At 36.7% G+C, this 17,925-nt stretch overlaps 1 protein-coding gene across 19 annotated transcripts in view; it reads left to right on the top strand.

The window, feature by feature from the left end:
* PLEKHA5 (pleckstrin homology domain containing A5) overlaps positions 1-17,925 on the top strand; it is a 258,725-nt gene that overhangs the window by 205,920 nt on the left and 34,880 nt on the right. For 9 of the 19 annotated variants that reach the window (XM_025283346.3, XM_044941222.2, XM_025283347.3 and 6 more), the window contains 3 exons: positions 13,294-13,356; positions 14,550-14,630; positions 14,766-14,915. In XM_025283346.3, the coding sequence (XP_025139131.3) occupies positions 13,294-13,356; positions 14,550-14,630; positions 14,766-14,915 (294 nt within the window). Of the gene's footprint in view, positions 1-7,526; positions 7,608-12,734; positions 12,771-13,293; positions 13,357-14,549; positions 14,631-14,765; positions 14,916-17,925 lie in introns of all 19 variants that reach the window. The other 10 variants (XM_025283335.3, XM_044941220.2, XM_044941216.2 and 7 more) reach the window with 2 other exon arrangements.

The following is a 17,925-nucleotide window of genomic DNA, read 5'->3' on the forward strand; positions in this document are numbered from 1 at the left end:
CTTCGCTTTCTGCCATAAGGGTGGTGTCATCTGCATATCTGAGAGTATTGATATTTCTCCCGGCAATCTTGATTCCAATTTGTGCTTCATCCAGCCCAGCATTTTGCATGATGTACTCTGCATATAAGTTAAATAAGCAGGTGACAATATAGAGCCTTGACATACTCCTTTTCCAAATTCGGAACCAGTGTGTTGTTCTATGTCCAGTTTTAACTGTTGCTTCTTGACTTGCATACACATTTCTCAGGAGGCTGGTAAGGTGATCTGGTATTCCCATCTCTTTAAGAATTTTTCACAGTTTGTTATGATCCACACAAACCATTTGGCATAGTCAATAAAGCAAAAGTAAATGTTTTTCTGGAACTCTCTTGCTTTTTTGATGATCCAGTGGATGTTGGCAATTTGATCTCTGGTTCCTCTACCTTTTCTAAATCCAGCTTGAACATCTGGAAGTTCTCGGTTCACATACTGTTGAAGTCTTACTTGGAGAATCTTGAGCATTACTTTGCTAGTGTGTGAGATGAGTGCAATTGTGCAGTGGTTTGAGCATTCGTTGGCATTGCCTTTCTTTGGGATTGGAATGAAAACTGACCTTTTCCAGTCCTGTGGCCACTGCTGAGTTTTTCAAATTTGCTGGCATGTTGAGTGTAGCACTTTCAACAGCATCATCTTTTAGGATTTGAAATAGCTCAGCTGGAATTCCATCACCTCAGCTAGCTTTGTTCGTAGTGATACTTCCTAAGGCCCACTTGATTTCAGACTCCAGAATGTCTGGCTCTAGGTGAATGATCACACCATTGAGGTTATCTGGGTCTTGAAGATCTTTTTTTGTACAGTTCTTCTATGTATTCTTGCCACCTCTTCTTAATATCTTCTGCTTCTGTTAGGTCTGTACCATTTCCGCCTTTCTTGTGCCCATCTTTGCATGAAATGTTCCCTTGGTATCTCTAATTTTCTTGAAGAGATCTCTAGTCTTTCCCATTCTATTGTTTTCCTCTACTTCTTGGTATTGATCATGGAGGAAGGCTTTCTTATCTCTCCTTGCTATTCTTTGGAACTCTGCATTCAGATGGGTGTATCTTTACTTTTCTCCTTTGCCTTTGGCTTCTTTTCTCAGCTATTTGTAATGCCTCCTCAGACAACCGTTTTGCCTTTTTGCATTTGTTTTTCTTGGGGATGGTCTTGATAACTGCCTTCTGTACAATGTCACGAACCTCTGTCCGTAGTTCTTCAGGCACTCTGTCTATCTATCTATCTATCAGATCTAAGCACTTGAATCTGTTTGTCACTTCCACTGTATAATTGTAAGGGATTTGATTTAGGTCATACCTGAATGGTCTAGTTGTTTTCCATACTATGTTCAATTTAAGTCTGAATTTGGAAATAAGGAGTTCATGATCTGAGCCACAGTCAGCTCCCGATTTTGTGCTGACTGTATAGAGCTTCTCCATCATCAGCTGCAAAGAATATAATCAATCTGATTTTGGAATTGACCATCTGGTGATGTCAATGTGTAGAGTTGTCTCTTGTGTATTGGGAGAGGGTGTTTGCTATGACCAATGCATTCTCTTGACAAAACCCTGTTAGCCTTTGCCCTGCTTCATTTTGTACTCCAAGGTCAAACTTGCCTGCTACTCGAGTTATCTCTTGACTTCCTACTTTTGCATTCTAGTCTGCTGTGATGAAAAGGACATCTTTTTTGGGTGTTTGTTAGTTCTAGAATGCCTTATAGGTCATCATAGAACCATTCAACTTCAGCTTCTTTGGAATTAGGGATTGGGGCTTGGATTTGGATTACTGTGATATCGGATGGTTTGACTTGGAAAGGAACAGAGATCATTCTGTAATTTTTGAGATTGCACCCAAGTACTGCATTTTGGACTTTTGTTGATTATGAGGGCTACTCCATTTCTTCTAAGTAGTAGATATAATGGTCATTTGATTAAATTCACCCATTCCGGTCCATTTTAGTTCACTAATTCCTAAAATGTCGATGTTCACTCTTGCCATCTCCTGTTTGACTACTTCCAATTTACTTTGATTCGTGGACCTAACATTCCAGGTTCGTATGCAATATTGTTCTTTATAACATTGGAGTTTACTTCTGTCAGCAGTCACATCTACAACTGGGTGTTGTTTTTGCTTTAGCTCTATCTCTTCATTATTTCTGGAGTTATTTCTCAACCCACAAAATATAGAACAGTTATACCAAAGAAATTCTCTCACTGTTAAGAAAGTTGTAGGACCCACAACAGATTTCCCAACCTGGGGATCTGGCAAAGGAACAGAGAACCCCTAGGGAATTTGACTTTGGAGGCCAGTGGGATTTCATTATAGAACTTCCACAGGACTGGGGAAACAGACTCTTGGAGGGCACAAACAAAACCTTGTACGCACCAGGAGCCAGGAGAAAGGAGCCTTGTCCTGACAAGAGACTGAGTCAGACTTGTCAGTGAAATTGTTTAATGGGGACCAAACTCCTATTGTGTGAGATCTTGAGTGTTGTGTTTAGCTGCCCTCAGCCATTGCATGCTGCATACAAGAGGAGTGCCACCATGTACAAGACCACTCCTCTGTGCCCTTCATTCTTAGAAGCCCACTACCCAGGCATCCTAGCAGCCCTTGGTCAGGTGGGTGTGATGCCCAAGGGAATTCTGAAATGGTCCCCCTGCTGCTTCTTTCTATAGATAGACTTACCCATCTCTCCAGTTTGAGTGAGATGAGATTCTCTAAGAGTATGTGAACTGAAGAACATTCACTGTGCTCAGATTACATTTGACTGACTTCAACACTTTGAGAAAGGACATTGTAGTTACTTTTCTGTCAAAAGGAATCTTGAGGCCAGATCGTCACCTTGATATTTTAATGATACTGTCTACATCAGATATTTTCGTGGTGTACGTTATCATTATCTGGAAGTCAGGATCTCTGTTCTTTTCAAGCTCCTCATGTGATTCTGGGTTCAGAACCACTGGTAGAAATAAACTTGAACTTTGATTTCTGATGTAGCCTGTAATTAAAAGGAAAAAAGATAAGATAGTTGTAGGTGTTTACAAATGCATTGGGGTAGCTTACTTTTTTTAGTTAATGTTTCTTAAGTCAATTTCTGATATGCGTACAGATTCATAAGGCAGAATAAAGGTTGTGAGAACAGTTCTAGATCAGGGCCTTGCTGCACTAAAGGACTCCAGCAACCTTAAACATGATATGAACACATGTGCTGAAGTTTTTTCTTAGCTTCTTGTGTCCCCAGGGGGTGTTTGGCAAAGGATATAGTTGTTCCATTAATTTAGTTTATTTGCGATTTATATATTTTTATCATTGACTCTCAAATAACATTGTTTTTTTCATTAGAAAAGCAATATCTATACAATGGAGAAAATTGGGGAAATTCAGAGAAGTATAGAGAAAGAATAAATAATCATTCTGTCCTACAATTCAAAATAATAGCTGCTGACATTTTTCATTTCTTTACTGTACTAAATTGTCACTTTCAAAAGATGCCTTCTAAGTTTAATAGTCTAGGATTTGATATATACATTTGAAATTTTTCATAATGAAAAGTAATCAACGTCAGAAGTGGTCTCTGTGACACTCTACACTTTGTAACTTTAAATGTTATTTTTTTCCCTGATAGCTCAGTTGGTAAAGAATCTGCCTGCAATGCAGGGAACCCCCTTGGTTGGGAAGATCCACTGCAGAAAGGATAGGCTACCCACTCCAGTATTCCTGGGCTTCCCTTGTGGCTCAGCTGGTAAAGAATCTGCCTGCAACGTGGGAGACCTGGGTTTGATCCCTGGGTTGGGAAGGTCCCCTGGAGAAGGGAAAGGCTACCCACTGCAGTATTCTGGTCTGGAGCATTCCATGCACTGTATAGTCCATGGGGTTGAAGAGTCAGACTCGACTGAGGGACTTCCACTTTCACTTTGTTAGAGAAAGACAAATACTGTATGTTATCACTCATATATGGGATCTGAAAACAAATGAATGTAACAAAACAGGAACAGACTTAGAGGTGTAGAGAACAAACTAGTGGTGACCAGTGGGAAGACAGGAGTGGGGAGGGGCCAGTTAGAGGTAGGGGATTAAGAGGTATAAATAACTGTGTATAAAATAAAGAAGCTGCATGAATATTTTGTACAGCATAAGGAATGTAGCTCATTTTATAGTAACTTTAAATGGGTTATAATCTATAAAAATACTGAATCACTATATTGCATACCTGAAAATAATATAGTATTGTAAATCGACTATACTTCAGTTTTTAAAAAATAGTCATTTTTTAAATGTTATTTTTGCTCTTTGTATTTTTTAGTTTTTCTTTTCCTACGTCAGTGTCTTCTCACAGGGTCCCCCCTCTTAGTGACTTAATAGTTAATTATCTTTGATAGGTAAATTAAATTGAGGCAGTTTTAAATGGCTTCCCTCTATAACATGCATGTTTACCCTCTCGAAGTATTCTGCTAAATAAATCAGGCTGGATTACCCTTCGGCTGAAATGATATTGTCCCTTTTAAAATACATTTAAAAAAAGTAATTCCTAAAGGTCTAAAGTCTGAATACTAGTCACTGGTCTGTACCCTGTTGAAGCTCCACTTAAAAGTGAAAAACCACCATATTGAAGGCAATGGCACCCCACTCCAGTACTCTTGCCTGGAAAATCCCATGGATGGAGGAGCGTGGAAGGCTGCAGTCCATGAGGTCACTGAGGGTCGGACACGACTGAGCGACTTCCCTTTCACTTTTCACTTTCATGCATTGGAGAAGGAAATGGCAGCCCACTCCAGTGTTCTTTCTTGGAGAATCCCAGGGATGGGGAAGCCTGGTGGGCTGCTGTCTATGGGGTCGCACAGAGTCCGACTGAAGTGACTTAGCATAGCATAGCATAGCCATGTGACACGGAGAAGGCAATGGCACCCCACTGCAGTACTCTTGCCTAGAAAATCCCATGGATGGAGGAGCCTGGTAGGCTGCCAATGGCACCCCACTCCGGTACTCTTGCCTGGAAAATCCCATGGACGGAGGAGCCTGGTAGGCTGCAGTCCATGGGGTCGCTGAGAGTCGGACACGACTGAGCGAGTTCACTTTGACTTTTCACTTTCGTGTATTGGAGAAGGAAATGGCAACCCACTCCAGTGTTCTTGCGTGGAGAATCCCAGGAACAGGGGAGCCTGGTGGGCTGCTGTCTATGGGGTCGCACAGAGTTGGACACAACTGAAGCGACTTAGCAGCAGCAGCAGCAGCAGCCATGTGACAAGGGCCTATTTGCAAGACTCCACAGGCAGTTGCATTTTTGACCTTGAGTGTGTTTTATGTTTGGAGACTATCCAACCTGCATTATTTCTTAAACATTCATGCTGTTGACCATCTTTCCAATCCCCTGGCCCTCTACGCTCTTCCTCCCAACCCCCTCACCTAATCTGAATCAAGTACTTTTCTGTCTAATTTTCATGGCATGCTATTGAAAAATAGCAAGTGTAGATGAGATTGCTTTGAAAATCAAAATGATATAATACTGAAAATGAAGAGAGACTAGGCTACCTACATTATATGAAAGAAAGAAAGTGAAAGTCACTCAGTCGTGTCCAACTCTTTGCAACCCCATGGACTTTATATAGTCCATGGAATTCTCCAGGCCAGAATACTGGAGTGGGTAGCCTTTCTGCTCCAGGGGATCTTCCCAGCCCAGTGCTCGAACCCAAGTCTCCCGCATTGCAGGTGGATTCTTTATCAGCTGAGCCAGAAGGGAAGCCCACATTATACGAAGTATGTATCAGTGCGGTCAAATGATGAAGCCAAAACCAAAGGCAGTTACACTTTATTCAAAAGATCATTTGATTGGGCTTCCCAGGTGGCACTAGTGTTTTAAGAACCCGCCTGCCAAGGCAGGAGACATAAGAGATGCAGATTGAATCCCTGGTTGGAAAGATCCCCTGGAGGAAGGCATGGCAACTCACTCCAGGATTCTTGCCTGGAGAATCCCATGGACAGAGGAGCCTGGTAGGGCTTAAAGAGGGCTGCAAAGAGTCAGATTTGACTGAAGCAACTTAGCACACGCTCAACTCTTTGGTTAAGATAAAACGACAAGCATTCCTTTAAAACATAAACTTTAAAATATAAAGAGGTCTTAAATTTCTGTATAAAAGTTGTTTTCTACTAAAGAAAACTTTTTATCTATAGTTGCCTATTTATAAGTTACTTCCCAACAGTAAAATTTTATCTTGTACTTCCTATCAACACAGTTCTTTCCTGTGTGCATGAGAGGTCACCGGTAAATGCCTTGGTCCCTTACTGGGTAATAGTGAGGGGAAGAGAGTTTGAATTCAACCAGCGTGTAGATTTGAGTTTTACTGACATACAGATGTTTGAGTTTAACTAATATTAAATGTTTAGATTTAAAAACAAATTACTTAGCTAAAATAAAACTTTTTAAAAGGAGATTAAACCAGTCACAGGTTTCTCATTTGACAGCTAAAACAGAAATTACTGACTTGAAACATTGGTGACTAGACTGCAAATAAAATTGTCTAGGTGTATAGTTTTTGAGATTTAATTTTTACTTATGCATTCAGTCTTAATATTACTGAACTTTTACAGATTTTGTTAAATCAGTGAAGTAGCATTTGTTAACCATGATAGAAATGGTTATTTTCTATAATATGGGGGATGAAAATTATGTAAACTAAATGTCACAAATTGCAATTATAAACAGACTTGTCTGCTTACAAATAGTACAAATATGTTGGCCTTTTATTGTCTATACATAATGGTAATTGTCTTTTGAATGCTTTAACTTTTGAGTCCAGAGCCTGCTAAAACAAATATTTTTCTAGAGGCAGTAATTAAGTACAATATAGCTGGAAATGTGAAACATGATTTCAGTCTTTTAAAGAGCTAGGAGATTCACTGAGTCTTTGCTTATTTAATTTTAGTTTGCACAGCTTTGAAATCATTCTGCATATGGTGTTCTACTTTGAGATAATCTGAAGTAGAGTATATATAAACGTTTATCAAGATTAATAATAAAGTGTGTGATTGTTTAAGTGAGAAGGTATTATTTGTTGAGAGCTGTTTTTTCTGAATAACCTCATAAAGAACTGAATATCATTTTAGGCTTTTTTACTAAATAGCTAATTAAGTTATGCCATTTTTTTCCTTTTAAGTTTATAGGTGATTGCCTTTTAGTTTATCCTTTGAATCTTGATGCTTTATCATCTGTTCTAATGTATATAAGGATATTCATTAATTGACTGTTGGTTATGATTATTAAGTAAAACATTTACTGCAGGTAGTAAGCCCTTTTTATAACTTTGGCTTTTTACAATATTTTTACAATATTTTACAGCTTTTAATACTTGTTTGAAATGGCTTATATTAAGTTGATTCTGTACGACCTTGGGATAATATATAAGCAACTGCACTCTTAGGAAGATATTAAAGTAGAGGCTATATTTACAGTGTCGTCTTTCAAATCTAGCTATGCTGTAAACTGATGTTTGCTGTATGCTCCTCCTGATTTGAAATAGATGAAAGAAAATGAACCTATTATCACCATGGTTCACACAATGATTGAGAACTCGGCGCTAAGACCCCAACTGTACCAGCAAGTAAGGTCTTGGACAGTGAATGATACTGCTTTATCATCTGCAAAACCCCTCAGTGACAGTTTTGGTTTCTCCTCAAAGTTACTCATAACATTAGTCTTTTTCTTCTTCCATTTTTTGTTTCTGTCTCTTTGGAAAAAAAAATAAAAACAACAACCCAACTCATCCATGCTTTTCAAGACGCTGCAGTTCTTCGCATGGCTTTGCTGAACATTTTGCTGTTGAATATTAAGTGTGCCATTTTCTTGAAGTTTTTGTACAGAGTATTTGATTGAAATGTACTTGGAGGTCTGCAGTACATGTGTAAAAATTTTTCACTAACTTGCCATTAATTTTTGATTAAAGCATTGTAACTGGTTTTTACAGAAAACTTAAAAGAATTTCTTTTTCCCCTTTCAGGGGCAAGCTCCCCAACCTCTCTCCCCCACAGTGTTTTAGGAAGTTTATATTTGTATGGAAGTTCTTTAGGGCTTGTTTCTGTACTGTGGTATGGTAAAAACTAAAGATGACCATTTCTTACCATACTGGGAGTGACTTCTCCCTGTATTCCTTGCACTCTTCTGTAGTCGTCATGGTCTTCATATCTTACCTCATTCTCTTCCCTAACTCAAAATATGTGCCATGGCGTTGGCTGGCTTGAACTTAGGACCTCGGTAATCTGCAGATCTGCAAAAGAAGTCATGTTACGCATTCCTCTCCAGCATTTTTTTTTTCTTTTTTGTATTTCATGGTCTAAATGTTCTTAGCTGTGTGTTTTGCAACATCAGCTTAGCTTCTTCCACTTCAACACCCTCAAATTAACTGTGGCCTATGACCTGTCACATATTTTAAAAATCATACTGAGGAAGAAAATTAACTAACATGAAAAATGAATATACCTTTTAATTGAAATATGTAAAAGCACCTGGTAAAAAGAAGCACCTTGAACTTGCACTGGCTTTAAAGGTCTCCGATTTGCCTCAAGGTGCCTTGAGGTCTGTGTGATGGAACTTGTAACTGGGAGGCTGAAGCAGTTGGCGGGAGGGTGACTCTTATTTCTGAGCTCAGTTTTCAAAACATGTAAAGTATGTGATTGAGCATAGATTTTAATTTGCAACAAGGAGATAAACTATTAAATATTTAAAGTTAAACAGCTTTACTCTTCAAAAGAAAAAGGAATCTCCATTCTTAAAGTCACGCGATTATAGAACCATGTCACTTCATTCCAAAAAGCCACACTTTTTGAAATGAACCTTAGGACTTGATCTGGAATTGATAACCTTTTCAGCATCCAAAGCTGTCAGTTTCTAATTTTATATAATGCTGACTGACATGAGATCAAAGCCCTTTTATTCTAACAGGTTTTGCTTTCGTTTTTCACATTTTGTATATTTCCAATAAGTAAGAGGTGAGATTTTCTGTTTGGTTTGATTTTTCTTTTTTATATTGATCGGTAATCAAGGCTGATGGTGCAGAATTCATTGCTGATTGAAATCATTCAGCTGCACTAGAAGTTCTCCCTGGAGTTTTTAAAAAAACATGGAGGTTATCTGAGACTCGTCTTCCATAGCATCACTGACCTTGAGTACTGAAAGAGTAATAGATTTATATACACGTATTTCCACATACTGATTCTTGAAAGAAAAAAAACAACCTGAAATTCCACAGAACAGCAAGATCTGAAGGTCTAAGAGTAGCAGCCATGCCTGAATTTAAGATATGGGCAGCCAGGTAAATCAATATTGACTATCAGTGCTGTCCAATCTAGGGAGTTTTTAGATGATTCTTTTCTTTAACTAGCCAGTAGTAAAGTGTTTGATTATTGGCAGAGCACCACTGGTAGATAAAAGTGACAGACACATTTCTTAAACTCTGTCTATATAGACTTATATGAATTGAAATTACATCTTGTTTTTCTCCAGATTTCCCTTCTGGTGTTATTATTGAAAGAAAATCTTTATGAAAATTTTTGTTGTACACCTGATGGTTTGCTTTTCTGGGATTGCGTTGCATTGTTGTCTCGATAGGTTCTTGAAATTTAGCTGAAAATGAAGTGGCAATACGGGCTTCCCAGGTGGCACAGAGGTAAAGAATCCACGTGTCAATGCAGGAGACACAAGAGACTCGGGTTCGATCCCTGGGTCAGGAAGATCCCCTAGAGAAGGAAATGGCAACCTACTCCAGTATTCTTGCTTGGCAGATCCCATGGACAGAGGAGCCTAGTGAGCTGCATTCTGTAGTGTCACAGAGTTGGCACATGACATATCATAGCATAACAATGTCTTATGACCAGTTATTCTGAGTCATAGCCATTTCCAGTTTTCTCTCAGGAGACCCTCTGTGTTTCCATTTTCCTAAAAGAAAGAGGACACCTGAGAAATTACCTAGGCAGTAATTTTTTTTTTTTTTTTTTAATTTTTGGGGTCACCATTCAGTATGCAGGATCTTAGCTCCCTGACCTGGGATTGAATCCACACCCCTACAGTGGAAGCATGGAGTCTTAACCACTGGATCACTAGGGAAGTCCCAGTAATTTTCTTAAAATTAGTCAAATAAAAAGAACCTAAAACTGAATCAAAGCAAATGTTAAGTGAGCATCAAGTTTAAAAATTCCTCTGGTTCTATTAATCATTCTATCTCCTTTCACAAGTACAATTTGTACTAGAATTTTTATGGCATAATTAATATCAGTGAAATTAATCACATGATAATTGTTTTAAAAGATACAGATTGATTAGCAAATACACATGCATAGCCCTAAGAACATTTTTGAATTTTTGTAGGACATGTCTAATTTTATCAAAGTATTTCCCCTTGGATCTGTTTTTGTCTTTTATGTATATATTCATATGCTTTAAAAGATATATATATACACACATATATATATTTCACATACTTAAAAGGGATACTGTAATAGGTTCAGTTTTAATTGGCAAAAGTGATTTTGTTTGAACTTAATGCCAAACCAGTGTTTAAAAGGATTATGATACTATACTATGAAAAAGTTCTGGATTTCTAAATATAATGCTTATCAAACTGAATTACTTACTTAAGTAACCCCCTGTCACTTAACTTTTCTAGTGTTGCAGAGGTACCTCAAACAATGGTATTCAAACTCAGAACTTTCTTGCTAACGATGTGTTTGAAAAATGATAAAAAGTATTGCCATGAAACATTATTTCATGTAGAACTTGATTTAATCAGAGTATTCATGAAGTTAATTTTTCTTATTAGTAGGATTTTGATATGGAGAACAAAATAGTAAACTTCTTCGATTCTAGATGGAAATTTTAAAAAATAAATTATATTCTAGAATTCCATGGTGGTCCAGTGGTTATGACTCAGCAGTTTCACTGCCATGACTCAGTTTCAGCCCCTGGTTGGGAAACTAAGATCCCTCAAGCCTTGTGGTGTGGCCAAATTAAAAAATTTTTTTAATAAATAAATTCATCTTTTCTTAAAAAAATCATCAGTAATTATAATCAATACTAGGAAATGGGCCATGCTTAAAAGTTAATTTTTTAGTTAATCTACTGTACCCCAGTTTAAAAAAAAAAGTTAATTGTTAAAAGAACCATCTTGTTTTCTTATGCTTTTCTTTTCTTCTGACAGGCAAAAGAAATGCATATTGCAAGATTGATTATTTTAAGATTTTATTAGTTGATATCCGGTTATCTTTGTTGAATAAGCTGATAAAAGGTTTAGATAAATCTTCATTGGTACCAAAAATACAGGTGCAACAAAATAAATCTAATTTGTGTGTAATATTACTTCTATAGTTTTCAGGAAATAGCATTCTAAAATTATAAGTACACTATATACATCTTTCCTTTTTATAATTTGCCAACTCATATGAAAATGCTGTGAGATTCCCTAAATAAAAATGTTATACCATTATCCAAAATATTTGTTATAAATTACTGAGTTTTCATTTTTTAAATACTTGGCTTTTTCTCTTTTGACTTGGGATATAAGGTGCAAATCACATTTTAATCTAGATATAGCACTATTTATGCCCAAATTATACATACCATGGTTTAGTAAAGCTGTTTGGCGTTTAACTTTAAATATTAAATAAGCAAAGTCTTTGTAGACATTTAGCAGCTAAAGGCTTTACATCTTTTATTTTTGTAAATGAGAAATACTGATTTTGGGGTTTCTGACTTTTTTTTGTCATGGATGTAAGCATTTTAAAACTTATTTTTCATTACTTTCTTTAGATAGAGGTATAAACTCTTCTTGGATCTAGGTGCTTTTATTTAGAATGACAATCGACATTTTTCAGGACATATTCAGTGTCCTTTATTTTAAAATGGTGCATAAATATTCTGACTTTTGTCATTCAATTCATTTTTCATGTGATGTTCTTTTCCATGAAAGTTCTATGGTTTAATAATCACTGTGCATACCCCTTAAGTAGTCACAGAATCATTTGCATGAGGTACGTGAAAGCAATGTCTTGAAGTGAAACATGGAAACCAGGATTGATTATTGTATGTTTGGAATGCTTACTACCTTTTTTAATCTTCTGATTTCTACATTCCTAGATCCATTTAAAGTTATCTATTGTTTAAATAGTGCCTTCTTGAGATATACCTGTCAAACAGTTTTTTACAGAGAAGGCATATATAGTTGTAACTTTTATATTCTTATGTATTTGTAGTGAAATTTAATTTTCCAATCTAGAATGTAGTTGAGATACATTATTCCTGTCCCCATTTTGAGAAAAAGTATACCATTTTGTGAACATGCATTGAGCCCCAATTACATTTTCCTGCTATGTTTTTCTTACGCTGTCTAGCAGTCAGTATAAAGTGAAAAGACAAGAGAAATACTAGTGTTGCCTGCAGAGGTGCTGTGATATAATCTATGCTATAGCTGACTGGAACGGCTTATTGAAATCTTGGTTAGCACAGTCAGAAATAAGGATTGGCTTGACCAAAAGATATTTGGAAGAAGTTGAAAATAGGATGTTTAAATACAATGAACAGTAATTCATTACAATAGAATAAAACAAATGGTGTCAGTGAACACATCCGTACTTTATGAAATTTGGCCGTCCATATTTATAATGTAGACTTTCAGTTTTAAGAGATTCTGAGTGCTTTTCCTCTTTTCGATTAAACCCATCCTTTTCCTCCATTCTTTTAGTTCTTAAGACAGAGGAACAAGATAAGTCTATACTGTGTATGTGTGTTTATATATTACATATATGTATACAATGTGTTCTAGGTTTTGTTAATAAAATTGTACAAAGATGTGTTGGCATCTGAATGTACACATACACAGTTGTGTGGTTATGTGTATACCGTTGAAAGCACGGTTTTGACTGCTGAAATAATGCCTGATTCGAGATTTGATTCAATACAGCTGCTCTGATTGTATTTGTCAGTTTTTTTCATTAAAATAATGTGTGTCTCGCAAATGGAAAACATAAGGTTCTGCATAATTTTATTTGACCAGCTTCTTATTTTGTCTGACAAGCTGAAGTTAACATCATTCTTACGTATCTTGCATATTGATTGTATTGATGTTCAATAATTTTCTATTTTTGTAATGATCTGTGTTTGAACTAAACTTTTTAAAAGTATAGAATCATTAAAAAACCCATTTCTGTTATTGTTCTTTAAATTAAAATATTAACTATAGACTAAGTAAATGTATATTTTTTATCATTTTTAAAGTTGCTGTGTGACATTTTCCCTTATAGCTGTCACAGGATGAATGCAGAGGCACATTATACAAATACAGACCTGAAGAAGTAGATATTGATGTAAGTATTAGCATGAATATATAATCAACGCTCTGCCAAAACACTGGAAATAGCGTGACAAAAAAGATTTCCTCTTCCTGTTCTGCCCTCCAAAATGACATCAAATAAACAACATTTTCTTCTTTTACACTTAGATTCAATTAAATCCTCACTCCCTGATTTGTCCTCTTCCCACCCCACCCCCATAGTTAGCAGTTGAACAAATTTAGAATCATTTAAATGAAAGTAAAGAGTATTTCTGATATAAAATTATGAAGGATTAGAGACAAAGTAAAACTTTGTCATCTGGAGAAAGTGTCAACCTCTAGAAATTCTGTCACTGCATCCTTTTGTTATTGCTGTTAATCGTGTTTTACATCACTAACGTCCTTATTTATATCTCATTCTTCCCTCATTTCTGCTGGTTTTATTCCAGTGAGCTGTACGTCCTTCTCATTTCAATGTATCCCATCTGATGTGGCTTGAGTTGTGTTTCTAACAAAGATAAGGTGGTTACTTTAATAGATAAATGACAAAGAAAGAATCTCAAATTTCTTGGTTGCTTGTGTCATTATGCAGTAACACTTGGGATATATTTACTGTTTGTCCAGGGTTTTTATTTTCAGGTATGTGATGAACTGCTTTATTGCAGGACTGAAGTCTTATTAAAGTGTTCTCTCATGTTTTTATAATTAAAAAATTGAGGTATTATCAAGAATTTAAAACATTAAAATTGTTGAAAGTCATTTTTCTCCATTAGCAATGTTTTTACTTGTATTATTATAGTTAGAAGCGGTTTTTTCTGAAGAACATAAAAGCATAATTTTAAAAATATAAAAAGAGAATCCAGTCTGTGTGTTAATTAAGGATTGCATAAGTTACTTAAACTCTCCAGAAGTTTGTAGAGAAAATATCTTAACCACACTAAAATGATTTGCTGAAGTCATAGGAGACTGCCTGGTTACTAAGAGTATTTTGAATTGTGTAAGTTAAATAGTATGGTGGAAAATGCTTTTTTACTTTATATGCATTTTTTAAAGCGTCCTATCTCTGTATTCTATATTTTAATTTTTATTTTATTGATTGAAATGAAGATTGACCTGATTAGCTATTCCTTGGCTGTTTTAAATGTGAGGGTTTTTTTTGTTATGCCTAAATCCAATTACAGGAAAAATTAAAAACTGCTAACAAAAGACATCTTCTCTGTAACCTAGGCCAAGCTAAGCCGACTGTGTGAGCAAGATAAAGTGGTACACGCTCTGGAGGAGAAACTTCAGCAGCTCCACAAGGAGAAAGTAGGACGATTATGTTTATTATCTACAACTGATGTTAGTTTACATGATGATTATCAGGACACTGATAACTGAAGTAGAAAAGAATTAATTCGATGATGCAGAACATTAAGTGTAATCATTTTTTTATTATAATAGTACACGCTTGAGCAAGCTTTGCTGTCAGCCAGCCAAGAGATAGAAATGAATGCAGATAACCCAGCAGCCATTCAGACCGTGGTGCTTCAGAGGGACGATTTACAAAACGGGCTGCTCAGCACATGTCGTGAACTCTCTCGGGCCACTGCAGTAAGTAGCCGAGTTTCCTTCCTGGTAAACACCAGAATGGTATGCAGTTCTTTTTTATTTATTTTTTTCCTATTTAATTTATATCATTTTAATTGGGCTTTCTGTAGGATTTTTCTTTATTATTACAAAATTTTAATTTGTTGCTCTTAATTAAGACTAACAGAAATAAAGGGTGGTCTTTGCTTTTTAATTAGTGGACCTTGTGTTCTTTGTGAAATAGTTTTACAGGGAACGTCAACACACCTGTTTATATATTATGAAGATGAAAAGTTCTTTATAATGTTAAAAGTTGCTGCTGTTAGGAAAATAAATGTCATGTTAGAATAATTTTTGGAAGGTGATAATTGGATTCATTGAACCAGCCGTTTCAATTAAAGGCTCCTGAGAAATGCTTTTAAGAAGCCGCCAGCATTACCATTTTACAGCTGCAGTGTGATCTAAAGTTAGATGATAGTTTTGAGTAAGAAATATAATTAGCAGAACCTTTAACCCATAGTCCAGTTACTTTATAATAGTCTCCTGGGATTACCAAATCTAAAAGTCTTACTTAAGAGTTTATAAATTGAGTGTTTTATGAGTTTAAAGAGTCTGCTTTAGATCCTATGACGTACTCATTTCTAAACATAGTAAGAGCACCTGCCCAGGCAGCCCTTTGAAAAGGGAAAAAGCCATCTGTTACAGAGAACTGCAAACACACCCCTGTGTGTACCTTCCGTGGGCTGTTTAGGGAGCAGCTACCTTTGAAGAAAGTCCTCAGACAGTATAACTTAACTAAGAGGGGTCTTTCTCAGCTGGGAAGCTACCAGCTTCTCAACATGGCATCCATTCTAAACACTAAATTCACTTTCCAAATACAAGCTACTTTTAAAGGAGTATACCATGCTGCTGCTGCTGCTAAGTCACTTCAGTCGTGTCCGACTCTGCGACCCCATAGACGGCAGCCCACCAGGCTTCCCCATCCCTCTATAAATCATAACTTGGTTTTTGTGACTCTTAAGTACTTTATATTTAATATACCTATTCTTCCTGCCTATCAGTGCAGGAGATACAGATTTGATCCCTGGGTTGGGAAGATTCCATCCCTGGAGTAGGAAATGGCAACCCACTCCAGTTTTCTTGCCTGGAGAATCCCATGGAGAGAGGAGCCTGGTGGGCTAAGGTCCATAGAGTCACACAGAGTCAGACACAATGGAAGCATCTTAGCATTCTTTAAAACAAACAAACAAAAATACTGTTACTTCCATTATCTCATCTGAGTTTCTTAATTATACACTGGCATATATAGATATTTTAAGAATTTAATATCCTTGCAGTTGTGATCTCCTTGAAATCAGAACCATATCTTATTCACCTTTGTAACTCTAGCATTCAGCAATATAGTCTGTGCATTAAAAATATGATAAATTGGGGACTTACTGATGGTCCAGAGCAATGCAGGGGATGTGGGTTCAATCCCTGATCAAGGAACTAAGACCCCACATTCCACGGGGCAAGTGAGCCTGCACCACAACCTAAGATCCTGCATGACACAACTAAGACCCACTGCAGCCAAATTAAAAAACTGTGATGAAGAAACTGAATGACTTACCCAGAGTTATAAAGCCAATCGAATGCAATGCCTCCTAGAGGTCAACTCCAGGTCTTCTATCCATAGCCCTGAAGCCTTAGATCTACATAGCTTTTTATAATATCGTCATAAAGAAATGTTATCTACAAGGAAGTAGTCATTTAGTGCATCAGTGACAGGTAGGATTTGGAAGAAAGGTGAAGTGAAGGGCAGCCCATACAGGATAAAACGCTCTGAACCAGACCCGACAGATGAGAATGTGAAGGGCATATTTGGAGAAGCAAGAAACAGAACTGAGTAGCTGGCTGGAGTCCAAGGTGGGAAATACGAGATAAGGAAGGGAAAGAGGGGTTAAGCTGTCAATGCCAAGTTAATGAAAAGCCTGGAATTTGTATGACAGTCTGAGTCAAATCAAAATTAAGTTGGAAACTATTTCACAATTTGGTGTCTGTTATAAAAAGTTTTAGAGATGTGTAGTATTTAATTGAACTATTATTTCTTCCCTTACCCAGTAGGTTTCGTAACTTAAATCTCATCTGTAGGCTCTCTCCCAAGATACCTCCAGTCCTGATGGAAGTTTATCAGATATGTTCAAAGAAATAGTCATTTTTGAGTATCTCACTTTCTGGTTGTTATCACATATGATCACTTTCCTGGGATTTTTTTTTTCCTTCAGCATTATTCACTGGTCATTTACAGACCCTCAATATGTTCTTCTAAGGTCTTAAAATGCATAGACTACAAACTATGTTATCTGTGCCTTTAAGTAAACATATTCATATTTGTAGCTTAGGGGTACAAATGGTTGGAACTCACTGGATGTTGACCATACTTGAATTATATATCTGCCAACAGAATCCCAAAAGATTCCTCTGATTCTTTAACAGTTGATTTTGGGGCATTGGTTCTAATTCAGGTCCTGAGATATAAAATATATAAGGTATGATGTTAGGCTTCCGTAGAGCAAAGCTTTGATCATTTCACCTGGTTGGCTACTGAGGTATTAAAACCAAGATTTAATACATGATAAACATGTAAAGCAGTGTTGCCTATGTGTTTAATTCTTGATGCAGCATCTCTTCTCTCTAAATCCTATCCAACACACAAACACACATACTCACGCGTGAGTGTGCTTTAAAGCACATGATGTCTTTGTGTGATCTCCTGGCCTCTGCTTCTTTTTTTCTTTGTTTTTAATTTTTTTTTACTTTATTCTACTCCTTTTTGACCTAAGCCTAATTAGTGGGAAGGATTATTGTAACAGTCAGTTATCCCTTGAAAATTGTCAGCATGTCACTGTCTTAGTTTGGGTTTTTTCTGAAAGCAGAGCCCGGGATGAGGACCTGGGAGCTGTTTCCAGGAAATGAAAGTGCTGGAGGGAGAGAATGAGACGGGGCGGGGTGTGGGGAGTGGTGGGGAGAAGAGCCAGTGGAGGTTCACTGC

This window comes from Bubalus bubalis, chromosome 4, assembly GCF_019923935.1.
Source record: "Bubalus bubalis isolate 160015118507 breed Murrah chromosome 4, NDDB_SH_1, whole genome shotgun sequence".
NCBI lineage: Eukaryota > Metazoa > Chordata > Mammalia > Artiodactyla > Bovidae > Bubalus > Bubalus bubalis.